A 20,207-nucleotide genomic window follows, 5' to 3' on the forward strand; every position below is an offset into this window, starting at 1 on the left:
CTCTTACTTCCTTGATCAATTCAAATTTGACTGTTTTTGATTAACGTGATTACTCCTCTCCTCAGGTTCCGTTTAAAGGAACTATAGTATGCATTTTCATATCCAAATCTCTTCAGTTTCTCATGATCCTGTGCTACCAAATGTGTCTCCTGCAGGAAAATCACTTCCATCTCACTTTTTTTACACTTCAACATCACTTTGCCCCTCTTTATCTTATTATTCATTCCATTAACGTTTAACGACATCATTTTTATACCTTTAACCATTGTCATCTTTCTTCTTCTTTCGTCAGTCCCCCCCATGTCACATTCATTCCCCCCTCCGGTTGTAGCCTCCGCTCTCTTCACCGAATACATATAATGATTAACATAAATAAAAAACATAAACTTTACATAAAGTGCTCCCAAGGCGTTCGGGGGGTCCCTGTGTCCCCCCTGTCCCCTGCTGGTGGGTGAGGAGTAATTGCTCTCCTAGTGAGAGGCCTCCTCCTGACGGCTTGGGGGTTTGAAACCTTTACCCCCAACCGCTCGTCATATTTGTCCAGCATTCTTACTGTTTTTATTGCTGTCGAGCTCCTGGTCAAAAGCGCTCTGTCCTTCATTCTGATCAAAGACCCCCATTTCCTAGGTCCCTCTCAATGTGGCTCATATGTTCCAATGTCCCTCCTTCCTCCCAAACCCGTGTGTGGTGTCTTCTGTGTACCCCTTTTTACTTTCTTTTCCTCCTCTCTATTTTCTATGTGATGTCCATTTATCCCCTTAATCCCTTCCAACTGTGTTACTCGCAGCGTGTGTCTATGTATTTGTTTCAATATATTCTGTGTTCCGTCTATCATACCTAATTTTATTTCCATTTATTTCCTCCATCATCATGTGTATTATGTGTCCATGTACACGTTATGTTCGTTCCTATATCCTGCCTCTACCTGGGAATGTGTGTTTATGTATATGTTATTTCAGTTTCTATATTTTGTCTCTATTTGGATAGTTTTTTCAATCTCTTGTGCGTGTACTCATCCGTTCGTCTCCTCCCGCCTCCTCTCCTCTCCTTCTCCGTCTCTGGCCTCCTCGTCCGTCTCCGCCTTCGGTCTGTCACGTCTCACCTCGGCCTTCTCCTCTCTCCTCCCTCCTCTCCCGGGTTTCGATCTCCTACTCTGGTCCACCTGCGTGCTTTCTCCAATCTCTGCTGCAGGCTCCGCGTCTGGCCCTCCTGTCCCCTTCCTTCTCCGTCCTCCGCCATCTGCATCCCCCGTCGCCTCATCTCCTCCGCCGCCTCCCGCGCCGTCGCGTACGTCACCGTCCCTTCCTTCCAGTGAATCCTTAGCGAGGTCATGGGTGATTGGAATTTCATTCCGTTTTCTTTCAGAATTCTCTTCAGTCCCGCGTAGGACCTGCGTGTTATTGCTACCGCTGTCGAGTAATCGTGATCAAACGACAGTCTTTTCCCCTCGATTTCTATCTTCTTGGTCCACGCGGTTCTGAGTATCAATTCCTTAATCTCAAATCTCAGAAAGTTAATAATCACCGCTCTCGGAGGTCTGTCCGGTTGCGGTCTCGGAGCCAACGCCCTGTGGGCCCTCTGTATCTCCATTTTTTCCAGTCCCGTCTCCTTCAGTTGCTCTTTGATAAGCTTTTCCACATATTGGATCACCGATTCCCCTTCGACTCCTTCTTTCAATCCCCATATTCTGATGTTATTTCTCTGTGACCTCCCCTCCATGTCCGATATCTTTGTCTCCATCTGTTCTTGTTTTTGAATCGCACACGTTAACACCTCGTGTATCTCTGTGTTCCATTCCTCCATTTGTGCCGTTCTAGTCTGTACCTCTGTTACATTTCTGTCCTGTTCCGCCATCTTCTCATCCACCCTTTTGAGTTCTGTATTCATTTCACCTCTGAAGTCCTCCTGTTCCTTCCTCAATTCCTCCCGTAACTTCCCAATATCATTTCTTATCGTGTCCGAGTTCAGTTTTATGGTCGCCTGCATCGTGTCAGAGTTCAATTTTATGGTCGCCAATATCCCGGCCTGCATGAGCACGGCCCATCCTGGCATTTCCTTGTCCGTCTCAGCCGAGACTCCCCCTTCCTCCGCCTGCTCCTTCTCGGTCTCGCCTCGGGGGTTCTGCTCCATCGAACTCTCCTCTTCCTGTGAGTTCTCCATTTCTCTTTCCTTCATATTTGTTTTCTCCTCCTTCCTTCTCGTTTGCATCTTGATTTTTGATCTCTTTTCGTCACTTTTCGGGTCTTTATTTCTCAGTTTTTCGCTCTTTTGACCAGGAGCCTCACCTGTGCGTGTTACTCTTCCGCTCTCATACCGGAAGTCTCGGTCCTTTGTTGTCTTAAATGATTAGGGATCCTTCGTCTTGGGGTCACGAATGTGCGAAGATTCTGAGGAAAGCTGTTAGGAGATACGCTAATGTGAACATTTTACATTTGGCCTGATGGTGGCGTCAGAGGAAAGGTGATGGGGGGGGGGGGTGTCACCAAAATCAATAGGTTTCTTCCTCTAGGGATCATGAATGTGCAGCGCAAATTTGAAAAGATTGCAATGAAAGCTTTTCGAGTTACCGCATTCACAAGTGCGCTGTTTGGCCTAATGGTGGCGCTAGGGAAAAGGTCATGGGGTCACCAACATCGCAGGCCTCCTTGCTATGATAAGGCAAATATATTTGTCATGTTTGGTGGAAATTGTATCAGGATTTTATCAAGTATTACACTGAGCATTGGGATTCTTCTTGGGGTCACGAAGATCTGCTATAGTCGGGGTAAATCATATTTAAGTTGGGATATAAATACCACCTGACTGGCATGCAGAAACCTTTAGAGAAAGTCGAGTATAAACAACTTAGTGACTACCTGAATAGATACAAAATATTTGACAATTCTCCATTTGAATCCTCCATGCCATCCTCATTGACCATCTTACAAGTTATCTAAGCTTGCCTCCAATAGATCAGACAGACAGTTTTCAGTTGGTGTAGGTAATTCAGTTTCCACCCCTGCACATATGAAGTGCGATGTGCCTGCCACAAGGCTCTATTCTTGGCCCAATATTATTATCATTCTACATGCTTCCATTAGGCCATATTATCCATAAACGCAACACAAAATCCACTGTTATGATACACAGCTGTACCTTTATGAATCTCAATGCAACGTTTAGATGATTTAAAATGTTAGATGGCTCAAAACATTTTACAGTTAAAGCTGCTATGTGTCAGCTTTTTGGAGTGAGGACCATGTAGAGACTATACAACCAAATTCGCATTCAATACGAACATAATTAAAGACAAAGGGAGGGCCATTTAGACTCAAAACTTAAAAAAATAAAAATCGGTTATTATTGAACGTAATGCCGTTGAGCTTCTCTGATTGGTTAGAGAGGAGGGGAGTTTAGAATTTTCAGAAGAGCAGAGCACATCACCCCAAATTTAGCCTCCTCACTGGCTACCCAGTTTCAGAATTTCAGAATTTCAGAATGGCTATACTTTCAGAATTTATTTCAAGGTGTTACTGATTACTTTTAGGCACAGCTTAGATCCATCACAGAGCTTTTAACCCTGTATGAGCCCGAGCGCACCCGTACGAGCCTGAGCGCAGCCTCAGATCCTTGAGCAGGGCCTTTCTGGCCTTTCCAAAGTCGAGATTCAAGATGAAATGTGACGGGGCCTTCGCCACGAGGACACATCCTGTCTGAGGACGTTAGGCTAGCAGACTCGGTTTCCTCTTTCTTAAAACACACTTTTATAAAGTTTGCTTTTAATACCCGATTTGTGTTTTTGTTCTTGTTTTTCTTTTAATATCTTCTTATGTCCATATTTTGTATGTTTTCATATTATTTCTTAGTTTCTATCTATCGTTGATGTTATGTAAAGTGCTTTGTAACTTCTCTTAAAAAAGTGGTATAGAAATACATATTATTATGATTAGCATACCATTTGGTTGGTGCTTTTATTAACTGATAATAATGATATAGTATAGTAGGAGTCACACATGGTACTGGAATTACTGTAATTACTTTGGATAAAAGCATCAACCAAATGGCAGTTTACGAGTCACCTGCGGTACGTCTAAACCACATTGCATGCTTGCACGAGGAAGGATAATAGTGATGATCTAGCGTTGATTTCAGGAAGATCCGATAATCAGGCGAAAAATTACAGTGTTTATTGTTTTACACAAAAATGCTGTTTTCGCGTCTTTTCCCTGGAATTACTCAAAAGCACCCAAACGATATTCATATTCAAAACGGTATAAAACGGAAATGTACGGATGTACTGTTTTTTGCACGTTGACCAGAAGCAACTCACTGAGACTCGGCGGCGTTATTAGACCCATAGCTATACTATAAAATATAGGTTTAGCTCTACAAACTACAATTACGTTTACATGGGGTTAATGGACGGCAAGGAAGGGGTCACTTCCCGGAAGGGGCGTGGCACTCAATGTGTTAAAGGAACACGCCAACATTTTGGGAAATTATCTTAGCGTCTTCTCCAGAGAGAGACAAGAAGATTAGATACCAGTTTCCTCTGTGCGTTCAGTAGAAAGCTATCTGGCTGCAGGTTAGCCTAGCTTAGCACAATGAATGGAAGTGGACAGTGCCGGTTAGCCTTCGGGAGAGGAGTTAGTTGGACAATGCCTCGGGCTAGGTTAACCGGCACTGTCCGCTTCCATTCATTGTGCTAAGTTGCTGGCTGACATAAAATGTTCCCCTCCTGCTGGCGTCAGTAAAGGACCAGCAGGTTGGGGATCGATTCCTTTTCAAATCGATTCAACATTTCTACAGGCATTTGCATTTCACTGCCGATAATGGAACATTCCTCCTCATTTACTCGTCGAGAGGTCGGATGCTACGAGCTCTTTGTGGCACATTTGTTTTCAGCTTTTTGAATTTGAAAGAAAAAAGCAAGGTATCTGCAGGTTTCAACAAGTAAAATTTAAGATTTAACACCTTTTTAATACCTTTTTAATACCACTTTCATGACCATACTAGCAAAAAGAATAAATAAACAACACATGGCGACACTGAACTGGTGGCTGCATTTACATTTAGTCATTTAGATTCTGCACTCGCGGCACTTTTAAAATTTCAATTATTGCGCGTACCGTACAAGCTCTCACCAGACGTACCAAGCTCCCGGTAGCCCCGCAAAATACTACTTAAAAATGTCATATTATTTATATTTAATATTATTTAATCTCCTGACAGCCGGGCTGCCCCTCCCCCCCCAAACAATGTAATACCTGTGCAAATGAAATTTAAGACGTTTGTAATACCTTTTAAGGCCTTAAATTGAGAATTATGAATTCAATACTTTTTAAGACTTTTTAATACCCATCAGATACCCTGAAGGACAGGGTATCTGATACCCATCCCAACCCTGAGGCAGATATGTGGGGATCAGCGTGGCTGGAGAGACCAGAGAGGCTGGAATGACCTGGGAGAGACCAGAGAGGCTGGAGAGACCAGAGAGGCTGGAAGGACCAGGGAGAGACCAGCGAGGCTGGGGAGATGAGAGAGAGACCAGAGAGGCTGGAGAGACCAGAGAGGCTGGAGAGACCAGAGAGAGACCAGATAGGCTGGGGAGATGAGAGAGAGACCAGAGAGGCTGGATAGACCAGATAGGCTGGAGAGACCAGAGAGAGACCAGAGAGGCTGGGGAGATGAGAGAGGCTGGAGAGACCAGAGAGGCTGGAGAGACCAGAGAGAGACCAGAGATGCTAGCGAGACCAGCGATGCTAGAGAGACCAGAGAGAGACCAGCGAGGCTGGATAGATGAGAGAGAGAGAGAGACCAGAGAGGCCAGATAGACCAGAGAGAGACCAGAGAGACTAGAGAGACCAGAGGCTGGAGAGATGAGAGAGAGAGACCAGAGAGGCCAGATAGACCAGAGAGAGACCAGAGAGGCTGGAGAGACCAGAAAGGCAGAGGGGGAAAGGCAGATGGGATTACCTCGTAGAGCGGTGCACAGATCCCATCTATCCACTCCAGCTGCAGACCCGGCAACTCATCCTTCCTGTTCCGGTCGAAGATGGCCTGAAAACAGTAAAACACGGACACTGGAGTGAGAAGAACAGTATGATGATATATTATAAGATGAGTTAAGATATTCCTTTATTGATCGCCATAGCGGGAGGGGGGAGGGGAGGTACAGGTATGGGCAGGGTAATGGTAGAAAGACGTAAATATAGGCAATACAATTAGATCAGAATATAGAAATGTGAGAACAATAGACGGTGTAAACTAAGAGGCAGATGAGGGTCTGTATATACAATAAATATAGGCAATAAAGAATTAGAATCTGAATACTGTGAGTGAGAGTAAAGGTAAACGGTCTACACAAGGTACCCTAACTGGCACGATATACGCAGGGGTGTAAAGTACTTGAGTAATTGTACTTCGTTACAATACTTAAGTACTGTTTTTGGGGATTTGTACTTTACTTGAGTATTATTAGGTTTGTATGTACTTTTACTCAATTACATTCCAGAGAAAAAAAACATACTTTTTACTCCTTACATTTAAAATGCAGACCTACAAAGTACAAATCTGACAGGTAATTAGTATCTTTGTTTCTCTGGCCGAACTAACGTTAACGTTATTAATCCTGCGGCCGCTCTTTATTTTAAAACAGCCATTTAAATCCCCATCAATGGAAAATGAACCCGCCCATACCCATGCTGATTGGTCCTTGTGCAAGACTAGAAAGTGGGGATCTTTGATTAAACACCTGCTATCAGAAGAATAGACAGTCAGAAAAAAAGTGTTTACTTTAACTTTTTAGTACTTAAGTACATTTAAAAGTAGAAACTTTTTTACTTTTACTCAAGTGTGTTTTTAGCCAGATACTCTTGACTTTTACATTGAGTACGATTTTGAGACGGTACCCATACTTTCACTTAAGTATAGTTTCTGGGTACTTTTTACACCCCTGTAATCACCAGTAAAGCATCCGTCTGTAATTAATACCTGGTTCATAAATGGCCTGAAATGTCATCAAGTTTGTCTCTGATACTTATCACCTGATCACTGGTGATGAAACTATTTGCACTGAAACATAGCATCACTTCAACCTTCTGGCCAATTCATTGTTTTGTATGTTATACGTTGTAGTCTGTGCAGTTTAGGTAGTACATTGTGTAACGTATAGGGTACCTTATGTATACTGCACCTGTGTATACTGTATACAGTACTTTACTTACTCATAGTATATATTCAGATTCTAAGTGTCATTGACCGTATGTATTGTAATGTATAATATAACTGATAGGGCACACAAACCCTCATCTGCACCTTTGAATACACTGCCTACGCTTATATTCAGAGTTAATTATATTGTTTACACTGCTTATTTTTATCTGTACTATAATTGTATTGCCTATATTATATTACTATTACAGTGCCCATACCTGTACCTCCCCTCCCCCCTACTGCTATGACAAATGAATTTCCCCAAGGGGATCAATAAAGGAATATCTTATCGTAAATATTTTATATTTTGCCATGAGTTTGTGTACATAAGTATATATTATAGAATTGTGGCATCTTGGTTTAATATGCAGGTAAAAGAAACAAGAGCTTTTCTAATAAAAAAAAAACAGGCAACTTTGGTTGCTGAAGCACATAGAAACACAGGGTTATTATTAGTAGTACTACTGCAAGTCTTACAGGGCTGTCATAACAGCCTGTGGTTACCCCTGGACAAGGGCAAAGGTCAGTGTTTGGTGTGCTCGCTCGCTCGCGCAAGAGGAGGTTTCAAGGAAAGACCTGCATTAATGGTCCAAGGATTGCCCCAGGCACAGAGGAGAGACGGCGCCGTGTGCAAGCCTACGGCTCCGTGTAACTAGTCATCCCCGTGAGAGCAATGGGATACACACTGTATAGAGTGGGCAAACCATGCAGGATGTTATTCAGAATAATAATCCCAGTTTACCCTTTGAGGTCCCCCCCCCCCCCAAACATTTCCTCACAATTCTATAGCTTTCAACGACCAGTAGCCATGGTTACCATCCATCCAGAATTCCAATCACACTGGATGCACTGTAGTACTACTGATATAGGATAGATGGAGGACTTCTACCATGGCTACTACTGTAATACTAATGCAGGATGGAGGACTTCTACCATGGCTACTACTGTCTGTAGTACTAATGCAGGATAGATTACTTCTACCATGGCTACTACTGTAATACTAATGCAGGATGGAGGACTTCTACCATGGCTACTACTGTAGTACTAATGCAGGATAGATCACTTCTACCATGGCTACTACTGTAGTACTAATGCAGGATAGATTACTTCTCCCATGGCTACTACTGTAGTACTAATGCAGGATAGATTACTTCTACCATGGCTACTACTGTAGTACTAATGCAGGATAGATTACTTCTACCATGGCTACTACTGTAGTACTAATTCAGGATAGAGGCCTTCTACCATGGCTACTACTGTAGTACTAATGCAGGATAGATTACTTCTACCATGGCTACTACTGTAGTACTAATGCAGGATAGAGGCCTTCTACCATGGCTACTACTGTAGTACTAATGCAGGATAGATTACTTCTACCATGGCTACTACTGTAGTACTAATGCAGGATAGAGGACTTCTACCATGGCTACTACTGTAGTAAAAATAGTATAGCAACAGTAACAGTGTATTGCACTACCAAAGGACCTAGCATGTCCTCCATGATCTGTAAATAACTTATGTACAAATACCGAGATGCCCCACTATGTTACCTGTTTATTGCACAATGTTGTTTTATTGGATTCTATTATATGTTGTACTACTGTATTGCGTTTGTATATCGTTGCGGGCAAGACCACCCGCATTTCATTGTATACTTGTATGCCGTGACAAATAAAACTCTTGATTTGACTCTTGACTTGAGTACTAATACAGGATGGGGAACTAATGGCAACCACTGTACTGTATCTGACTACGGGAGACATTTGATGAGTGCCATAGTAGAGGTAATGCACATTGTACACATACTGTGTGTACACAATGATATTATAAATGGTGTAATGATGTACTCACAGAGGGCGTGAGTTTCAGCTCCGATCTCTCTCTGTCTCCCTGCTCAAAAAACTCATTGGTCACCAACTCTGCCACCTGACGAAAAGAGAGAATAATTGTCAGAAGAATGATAAAAAAAAAAAAAAAAAACGTACTGGTAGCAGGGTTTTGTTTCTGCAAACACGGATGGAAATAAAAAGGAGGTCAGGGCAAAAATACCCCCCCAAAATCATCTGAGTCTAGTATTGGCTGGTATTATATTGATATCCTAGTACTGGAACTACAAGAAACACACAGGACAGGAAGTAAATACTGTAGAATGGTTATCAGTCTCTCTCATCTTGTGCGGCTCATTATGAATCAACATGTTGTAATTGACCAAATCTCAAACCTCGCCCTCTTTTCTTGATCCTCCAATCACAACTGTGGATCACGAAAAGAGGGCGGGTGGTTGTCTTAGTCTTAGTGGTGACATCATTCACCTGCGACTACAGTCATCGTTAGCTCGACTCCCTGTTTTGGACTTTTTCGGCGATACGAAATGTAATCATATTACTTATACAATAAGTAAATAATATATTACTTGCTGGCTATAACATATAACATCTGATGAGAATGTGTTTAAGTGAACGGCCCCTGATAGAAAATGTTAATCCCTGACTGCATGTGTGCAGGTGTTAGTAAGTTAAGTTAAGGCTAACCCTACAGGACACGGGGGACATTGCTGCAACGCTGCCACTATGCAACACATATCTGCTGTGTGTTTGGGGTGAAAGAAAAGTACATAATTAAACACATTAACACTCTCAACCTGCCGTGTACTGTACTGTACTGTACTATACTGTACTATACAATACTATGCTGGACTAGTTCTGCATGTATCAACAAATGCGCATGTTGGTGTGAATTTATATGTGCATTATTACTACCAAATGTAATAATTGTGGAATATTACTATAATGAGCTGTACTGTATGTGTAATTTGTGTATGAACCAAGCATCCTATGTGAAGCACTTTGGTTGACAAGTGTCATGTCTAAATGTGCTATATAAATAAATTTGATTGATTGTGTACTATACTATGCTATACTGTGCTGTACTGTACTGTGCTGTACTTCTCACCTTGCACGATATTTCCCACGGCTTGGTGACGGCTCCCAAGTCACACGCGGTCATCAACATGGATCTGAGCGGAAGTCAGACGGACAGAATTCATTATTAGACCACGAAGATTCATCACCGAGACGCGATTCATCACAGAGACACGATTCATCACCGAGACACGATTCATCACAGAGACGCGAAGTTAAACGAAGACGCACTTGATATGTGAAGCCTTTACATCTAGAACCATTTCCCCAGGGGTACGTTTATGTGGTTAAAGTGGTGTGTGGTCCAGTTATGCTGCTCTGATTAAAGGTCATGTTAAAGTGGTGTGTGGTCCAGTTATGCTGCTCTGATTAAAGGTTGTGTTAAAGTGGTACGTGGTCCAGTTATGCTGCTCTGATTAAATGTTATGTTAAAGTGGTATGTGGTCCAGTTATGCTGCTCTGATTAAAGGTTATGTTAAAGTGGTATGTGGTCCAGTTATGCTGCTCTGATTAAAGGTTATATTAAAGTGGTATGTGGTCCAGTTATGCTGCTCTGATTAAAGGTTATGTTAAAGTGGTGTGTGGTCCAGTTATGCTGCTCTGCTTAAAGGTTGTGTTAAAGTGGTATGTGGTCCAGTTATGCTGCTCTGATTAAAGGTCATGTTAAAGTGGTATGTGGTCCAGTTATGCTGCTCTGATTAAAGGTCATGTTAAAGTGGTATGTGGTCCAGTTATGCTGCTCTGATTAAAGGTCATGTTAAAGTGGTATGTGGTCCAGTTATGCTGCTCTGATTAAAGGTTATGTTAAAGTGGTATGTGGTCCAGTTATGGTGCTCTGATTAAAGGTCATGTTAAAGTAGTATGTGGTCCAGTTATGCTGCTCTGATTAAAGGTTATGTTAAAGTGGTATGTGGTCCAGTTATGCTGCTCTGATTAAAGGGCATGTTAAAGTGGTATGTGGTCCAGTTATGCTGCTCTGATTAAAGGTCATGTTAAAGTGGTGTGTGGTCCAGTTATGCTGCTCTGATTAAAGGTTGTGTTAAAGTGGTACGTGGTCCAGTTATGCTGCTCTGATTAAATGTTATGTTAAAGTGGTATGTGGTCCAGTTATGCTGCTCTGATTAAAGGTTATGTTAAAGTGGTATGTGGTCCAGTTATGCTGCTCTGATTAAAGGTTATATTAAAGTGGTATGTGGTCCAGTTATGCTGCTCTGATTAAAGGTTATGTTAAAGTGGTGTGTGGTCCAGTTATGCTGCTCTGCTTAAAGGTTGTGTTAAAGTGGTATGTGGTCCAGTTATGCTGCTCTGATTAAAGGTCATGTTAAAGTGGTATGTGGTCCAGTTATGCTGCTCTGATTAAAGGTCATGTTAAAGTGGTATGTGGTCCAGTTATGCTGCTCTGATTAAAGGTCATGTTAAAGTGGTATGTGGTCCAGTTATGCTGCTCTGATTAAAGGTTATGTTAAAGTGGTATGTGGTCCAGTTATGGTGCTCTGATTAAAGGTCATGTTAAAGTGATATGTGGTCCAGTTATGCTGCTCTGATTAAAGGTTATGTTAAAGTGGTATGTGGTCCAGTTATGCTGCTCTGATTAAAGGGCATGTTAAAGTGGTATGTGGTCCAGTTATGCTGCTCTGATTAAAGGTCATGTTAAAGTGGTATGTGGTCCAGTTATGCTGCTCTGATTAAAGGTCATGTTAAAGTGGTATGTGGTCCAGTTATGCTGCTCTGATTAAAGGTTATGTTAAAGTGGTATGTGGTCCAGTTATGTTGCTATGATTAAAGGTTATGTTAAAGTGGTATGTGGTCCAGTTATGCTGCTGTGATTAAAGGTCATGTTAAAGTGGTATGTGGTCCAGTTATGCTGCTCTGATTAAAGGTTATGTTAAAGTGGTATGTGGTCCAGTTATGCTGCTCTGATTAAAGGTCATGTTAAAGTGGTATGTGATCCAGTTATGCTGTTCTGATTAAAGGTCATGTTAAAGTGGTACATGGTCCAGTTATGCTGCTGATTAAAGGTTATGTTAAAGTGGTATGTGGTCCAGTTATGCTGCTCTGATTAAAGGGCATGTTAAAGTGGTACATGGTCCAGTTATGCTTCTCTGATTAAAGGTTATGTTAAAGTGGTATGTGGTCCAGTTATGCTGCTCTGATTAAAGGTTATGTTAAAGTGGTATGTGGTCCAGTTATGCTGCTGATTAAAGGTTATGTTAAAGTGGTACGTGGTCCAGTTATGCTGCTCTGATTAAAGGTCATGTTAAAGTGGTATGTGATCCAGTTATGCTGCTCTGATTAAAGGTCATGTTAAAGTGGTCCATGGTCCAGTTATGCTGCTGATTAAAGGTTATGTTAAAGTGGTATGTGGTCCAGTTATGCTGCTCTGATTAAAGGGCATGTTAAAGTGGTACATGGTCCAGTTATGCTCCTCTGATTAAAGGTTATGTTAAAGTGGTATGTGGTCCAGTTATGCTGCTCTGATTAAAGGTTATGTTAAAGTGGTATGTGGTCCAGTTATGCTGCTCTGATTAAAGGTCAGATTAAAGTGGTGTGTGGTCCAGTTATGCTGCTCTGATTAAAGGTTATGTTAAAGTGGTATGTGGTCCAGTTATGCCGCTCTGATTAAAGGTCATGTTAAAGTGGTATGTGGTCCAGTTATACCGCTCTGATTAAAGGTCATGTTAAAGTGGTATGTGATCCAGTTATGCTGCTCTGATTAAAGGTCATGTTAAAGTGGTACATGGTCCAGTTCTGCTGCTGATTAAAGGTTATGTTAAAGTGGCATGTGGTCCAGTTATACCGCTCTGATTAAAGGTCATGTTAAAGTGGTGTGTGGTCCAGTTATGCTGCTCTGATTAAAGGTCATGTTAAAGTGGTGTGTGGTCCAGTTATGCTGCTCTGATTAAATGCCGTGTTAAAGTGGTATGTGGTCCAGTTATGCTGCTCTGATTAAAGGTCATGTTAAAGTGGTATGTGGTCCAGTTATGCTGCTCTGATTAAAGGTTATGTTAAAGTGGTATGTGGTCCAGTTATGCTGCTCTGATTAAAGGTTATGTTAAAGTGGTGTGTGGTCCAGTTATGCTACTCTGATTACGTCCTCTTGAAGTCTCAAATCTGAAATACATCATCTTCATACATTTATGCCACATTTCTATGCAATTTTTTTCCCTTCAAAGTAACTAGTAACTGATGGGTTCAGATAAATGTAGTGGAGTAAAAGTAGAAAGTTCCCTAAAATGAAAATACTCAGCAGCATCATCGTTATTGTTAATTTGCGCATGTGGGTCAGTTCAGGAGTGGAGACCAGTTCACACTGGAATCTGATATTGACCACATTTATAAAATAATGTGAACAGCCAAACAAAAACAAAACAAAAAATCTGATCAGAGCAATGAATCAGAATTGAGCACTAAGGCCTGCAGTGTGAACGCAGCCTAAGTTCAAAGGGTTCAAAGGTCAAACACCTTACCTGCACATGTCTCTGTGTTCTTTAACGTTCCAGTTGTACTCTCCTTTACTCACCAGCTCAAAGAACGTGGTTCTGTTCCTAAAGGAGAACCAAGAACACTGTCATTATTGCTACAGAACATTATTATAGATTATAGATATATTATATGAATAATTGAACCAAAACACAATTAAATGTACACCCAGTGTTAAAGGGGCGAATCACTCCAAAAACAATGCTGATTTATTTTGCACATAATCTCTCACACACCCAAAAACTCTAGTTGCACAAATTAATTTAGTTTGAAAGTTATCAATAGTAAATTAGTTTGAATATGGCCACCAGTGATGTCATCGGGGACATTGGATCCTTGTGTTGTGTTAATTACAGCTCAATGAAATGATAAGGTAGCGGTCCCTCTAAGACAAGGTGTTGCTATTCTTTCCATCATTTCATGGAGCTGTAATTAACAACACAGGGATTCAACGTCACTGGTGGCCATATTCAACCTCATTTACTCTCAATAACCGTCAAACTAAATGAATGTCTGATTAGAGTTTTTGGATGTGTGTGAGATTATGTGCAAAATAAATCAGCATTGATTTTTGGTGAAGTGCCCCTTTAAGAAGTAGTGGTTTATCACTGCATATCCACATGCTGCTCCCCAATCTGCTGCTCCCCAAGCTACTGCTACTGCTCCCAATAAGAATGTGTTCTTAGTCAACCTGCCCGGTTAAATAAAGGTTCCGAACAATAAAGGTTCTAACAATTCTCGAGATGTAATTGAATAAATATAATGAATGTGGAGCCAATATCAGAAACTACCTCCAAACAACACTGCATCATATTATAGGAATAACACTGATGGTTATTCATGCAGGTGTAAGGAGCATTCAAGCCACAGGGGGGCGGTGTAGGCTAGAAGATTTCCTGAGCAGGCAGGTTGTGAACAGTAGCAGTGTAACCCCTCTCCAAGCTCTCAGCTCTACAGTCCTCATCTCCCATCTTCTATGTCCCACCTCTCTGCACCCACCTCCGCTCACCACCTCCTCCCATCTCCTCTCACCTCCTCCCACCTCCTCTCACCTCCTCTCACCTCCTCCCATCTCCTCTCACCTCCTCCCACCTCCTCCCATCTCCTCTCACCTCCTCCCACCTCCTCCCATCTCCTCTCACCTCCTCCCACCTCCTCCCATCTCGTCTCACCACCTCCTCACATCTCCCACCTCCTCTCACCATCTCCCACCTCCTCCCACCTCCTCCCAGCTCCTCCCCCCTCCTCTCACCACCTCCCACCTCCTCCCCCCTCCTCTCACCACCTCCCACCTCCTCCCACCTCCTCTCACCACCTCCCACCTCCTCCCACCTCCCAGGTCACACCTCCCACATCCCGACTCTCTGCTCCCAGATTCCACCAGTCAACTCCGATCCATCATCTCTAATGAAGCCCGTCGTAAAAAACAGTGAACGAGAGCGCGGGAGGCGTCCTCCTGACTCCATATGTTGCACGATGAATAAGTCAGTACGTTAGAACCAGCCCCCCCCCCCGGTCCCACGGGCACGATGATGACTGCTGCCTGCCGAGGACTTCATACGCCACTAGATGCTATTTCTAATTCAAACGAAATGCATGTTCTAACAGGAGCTGTTTTTTTCTTTTCTTCTTTTCTTTGGAGCATATAGTGGTCCTGGGGTTGCTCTCGACGGGGTAAAGCGTGGCACGAACACTGCCACTGGCGCTATGCATACTAGAAAACACTGCCACCGGGGCCATGCATACCAGAAAACAATGCCAGTGGGGCTATGCATACTTAAAGAATGCATCTACCATTTTGGACACACCCACAATCCAAGATGGCAGCAAGTGTGTTTTGTCCAGCGTTTGTTTTTAATATCCTTTTATTCTGACCATTTTGTAACGTTACTTTTATCTGTAATGTCTATTATGTGTGTATGTTGAAACTTTGTGTTGCTGCTATTCTTGGCCAGGTCTCCCTTGTAAAAGAGATCCTGGATCTCAATTGGGACAAACCTGGTTAAATAAAGGCTAAATAAATAAAATATACTGTATCTATGGTAAGTGTAAGGCACTTTGGATAAAAACAACACATCCACCGAATACCAATGGGATCTGTATCGTACATTTTGTTATTCAAATTTCATATAGTATAATATCTACTTCCTGATCTGCAATGCACACTTTTTTTTAGAACTGTATATAGTAATCTTTATTTTAGTCATCTTATTTTATTCTACGCTAAATTTATTGTATTGCACTGTACACTTTTTAGAACTGTATATATAGTAATCTTTATTTTAGTCATCTTATTTTATTCTATGCTAAATTTATTGTATTGCACTGTACAATTTTTAGAACTGTATATAGTAATCTTTATTTTAGTCATCTTATTTTATTCTACGCTAAATCTATTGTATTGCACTGTACACTTTTTAGAACTGTATATAGTAATCTTTATTTTAGTCATCTTATTTTATTCTATGCTAAAATTACTGTATTTTTATTATTATTGGAAGCTGCTATAGTCGAGGGACCACAATAAATAGATTTTCACTCTTCTTGCTGTAAAGTACTGAAATAAGTGACAATAAAGGAATCTATAATATATATATATATATATGTATTCTCACCTGTCTGTACTTACCTGCACATTGTCCTTTACTATATCTATATCTGTACATATCCTACTCTTACTAGTTACGCTGCTGGCCAGTAGTAGTCATACTGTCTTTATTTATTATACTACAACTCTGTACATACATCTGATTAGCAATACACAAACATTGTATATTACTATTGCACAAATCATGTTAAACCCAGATTCGGCTCAAACAAGGGACTAAACACGTTTTCGCAATTATGCCACATCAATGTGGAACGCCCTACCCAAAGCTGTAAAATAATGTAAATCACTACCCACTTTCAAAACCACTCTCAAAGAACACCTACGGGAGACTGCAATTCGAAACTGGCCCCTGCAAATGTCCTAACCCAACCCCCTCCAATGTACAGTAAATGACCAAGTATGGCTTTGTCAATATTCCAATGTACAGTTTCTACGTAAAATGTATATACTCTCTTTTCTGGACTCTTTTTGTATCACAAACAGTACTGTATTTGTAAATCTGGTATGTCATAAATGTATAGATGTAGCAGTACTGTCTATCTGTATGTCATGTATGTCATATATGTTACGATGAATTGAAAATGGGGGACCCTGATGTAAACAAGACGAAAGTCTTTCTCTGGTCTGCATCCCCTTAACAATTGTGTGTATTGAGCTGTACTGTACTGTACCCATTCTGCAATCTGTTCATAAAGTTTTCAATCAATCAATCAATCAATCAATCAATCAATCAATTCAATCAATCAATCAATCACTTTACTGTTACATCTGCACTCTGGTTGGACGCCAAACTTATTTTTGTCGTACAGTACTTGTGCTGCATGATGACAATACATTTGAAATGTAATCTAATTCTCATTCTCACGCGAGTACAGTGTTTCAACCCGAACAGGAACAATTATATGGTCAGATATAAATGTTTAGTGTTTAGATCGACTTTCTTTTTCATTTCATTCGGAGCGAAAACAGTCCATCTCCATGAACACGCGCTGGAGTGCGCTGGATTATTATCATTATAATCTTTTTTAGGGATGTCCGATATTATCGGCCTACCGATATTATCGGCCGATATCGGCATTAAAATGTGATATCGGAAAATATCGGTATCGGTTTTCAATTTTTTTTATTTTTTTTTTACATTTCTATAACCTTTATTTACCCAGGCAAGCAAGTAAGAACAAATTATTATTTTATTTATTGTCAAAGTATGCATAATGTTGTGTTAATTACATGACAAGAGATATGTAATCGCTGCTGTCGGGACAAAACCTCATAATTCCATTTTTTGAATTTTTTTTTATTATATAAATCAACTCCGTAGATCATCCTCCATACGTGTGTGTGGGTTTTACAAAGTTTAAACAATGGGAGGGGGGGGGGGTCGGGGAACCCTGCATATATCGGTATCGGTTGATATCGGTATCAGAAATTAAGCCAATATCGAGCATCCCAAATTTTTTTCAATCTCGGACGCCAAACTCATAACTCAAACATACTGGAAGATGATCGTCACATACGTACTCGAAGTAAAGCGTGAGGTCTGTGGCCAGAATGGACTGCTTCAGTAGCTGCATGAGGTCCCCGTATTCTCTGGAGGAGAGGTTGGAGAAGATGTTATGGCCCTGTAGTGTAGACACACAGAGAGAGAGAGAGAGAGAGAGAGAGAGAGAGAGAGAGAGAGAGAGAGAGAGAGAGAGAGAGAGAGAGAGAGAGAGAGAGAGAGAGAGAGAGAGAGAGAGAGAGAGAGAGAGAGGAGAGAGAGAGAGAGATAGAGAGAGAGGAGATGTTATGACCTGTAGTGTAGACACACAGAGAGAGAGAGAGAGAGAGAGAGAGAGAGAGAGAGAGAGAGAGAGAAGAGAGAGAGAGAGAGAGAGAGAGAGAGAGAGAGAGAGAGAGAGAGAGTGAGATGTTATGACCTGTAGTGTAGACACACAGAGAGAGAGAGAGAGAGAGAGAGAGAGAGAGATTTGATTTTTATAAAAACTTTATTCTTTACTAAAATTACACAAGATGCAACAAAACGTTCAAAAATAAAATACTCTACAACTCAAAACCAAAACAAACAAAACAAACAAAAAAAACAACAAACACAAAACAAAACAAAACAAAACAAAACACACAAAAATAGAACAAACAAACAAAAAAATCAATTAGGGACAATGATGCTGAACCGAACCAAATTGTCACTTGAAATTTTCCCCCACAGGGAAAAAAGATAACTAAACGATCCAAAGTTCTGGGCGTATCAGAGAGAGAGACACCGGAGAGGCACTGTAGAAACCGTTGTCCTGAGAAGAGCGTCTCTAGCTTCACCCTTCCCCCGCGTGGTACAACACATCAGGCCTTTGTGCGTGTCCGACAGACTCCAGTCAAAACTTATCCCGTGGATAAACAAGGCCGCCCTTACAGCTGACCATCCTCCTTCAGCCCCATCACATTTGCTCCTACCGTCCACCAGTCTTATATCACATGGCATCGATGATGTCGGGGCCGAAAACAGAGCATAGGGATCGAGCTGCACTCTGGACCGACATCCCCATCAGACAGTATGTCACCCTCGCCTCCCCGTCCGAGGCCGCCTTTTCCTCCCTGGTTCAGATGCCGCTCCAACATCACCTCCCACTCCCCCGTGCGGAGATTGGCAGCCCTCAGTGACTTCTCATCGAGCATTCTGATTCGAGAGCTCAAAGCCCTAATGAAACCCATTCCGAACATCGGGTAGAAATTAACCAGCAAAGTCCTCTTCACCATCACCCTCCAAGGCTGAATCAGGAAACCGTTTATTTCGGCGTAGACCGCGATGAGCCCCACAGTCATACCTTCCAACCCTTGAACAAGGTACCGGTGCCGGTAACATACAAAGACGGCAGAGACAACATCCCCCATGACGACTCTGCTGAAAATTCTGCCGAAGGAGTAATGCGTGGCCTCCCCATCGGGCATGAAAACGATACGCCCCGCTCCTGTCTCTGAATCCTCCATAGTCCCAGTCCTCATAAAATTCCACAAAAGTATAAGAGTATATGAGATGAACAAAAAAGTCTCAGCCTCCTTTCCCCGGTATCAGGACACCTTGAAAAGTCCAGCCCCAAGTGACACCACACCAGTCCCTTCAATAAAAAAAACTCTCATTTAAAAAAAAAAAAAAAAAAAAGAAAAAAAAAAACTACACCGATTCTCCACTCCAGTCCTCCACACTGGGGCCCTGCATCACCTTCTGCACATCTTTCTCATCCTGTATATATCTTTGTCAACAAAACGACCATCTCCTTTAAACCTCATATGTTCCTTTGCTGCTGCAACAAACAAAACTTTATCTGAAAAAAATCTTCACCTCTACACTCTTTCTGTTCTTTGTCAACTTTAAAAAACAGTTTCATTGCATCTAGTGAATAGAATAACCATCTTCCTCATATTTATCATCACTATCCACAACCATCTCTGCCCATAAACGCCCCTGTGTACTCTGCGTACTGCTAAGTTCTTCCGTCACACCTGTCTTCTTAGCTTGAGAGCTCGACACCCCAACTACCTCAACCTTCCTCTTCTGCCTAGCAACCCCCACCCCGCGTCCCCCCTCCCCCATGTCAATATCCTCTACTTCCTCCACCCTGACCCCCTCAACATCTACAGCTACCCCAGGTACACTCCCCACATCTGTAATCCTTCCCGCCACGACCCCCCCCCCACATTTTCACCCCCACCATCTTCTCTTTGCATTACAACAGTTCCACTTGCCCCCCCCCCTCATTTTCAACCCCTTTTCCTGTCCCTTGTGTCTCAACAGATCCACCCTCCACCTCTGTAATCCTTCCTGCCACGTCCCCCCCCCCCCCCCCCCTCATTTTCATCCCCAGCAACTGTCCTTAGTATATCAACAGGTCCATCTGCCCCATATATTACAACAGGTCCCCTTGCCACCTCTGCAATCCCTCCTGCCACGACCCCCCCCCCCTCATTTTCATCCCAGCATCTGGCCTTTGTTCTTCAACAGGTCC

The 20,207-nt window shown here is 42.1% G+C and overlaps 1 protein-coding gene across 1 annotated transcript in view; it reads right to left on the minus strand.

Annotated features, from left to right (window-relative positions):
* pde11a (phosphodiesterase 11a) overlaps positions 1–20,207 on the minus strand; it is a gene marked incomplete at both ends in the record, with an annotated part of 580,355 nt that overhangs the window by 6,226 nt on the left and 553,922 nt on the right. The window contains 5 exons of the mRNA XM_084314342.1: positions 5,956–6,039; positions 9,046–9,120; positions 10,147–10,210; positions 13,583–13,660; positions 17,728–17,828. Of these exons, the coding sequence (XP_084170468.1) occupies positions 5,956–6,039; positions 9,046–9,120; positions 10,147–10,210; positions 13,583–13,660; positions 17,728–17,828 (402 nt within the window). The remainder of the gene's footprint in view (positions 1–5,955; positions 6,040–9,045; positions 9,121–10,146; positions 10,211–13,582; positions 13,661–17,727; positions 17,829–20,207) is intronic.

The sequence above is a fragment of the Notolepis coatsorum genome (assembly GCF_963971535.1).
Source record: "Notolepis coatsorum genome assembly, chromosome: 5".
Lineage (NCBI taxonomy): Eukaryota > Metazoa > Chordata > Actinopteri > Aulopiformes > Paralepididae > Notolepis > Notolepis coatsorum.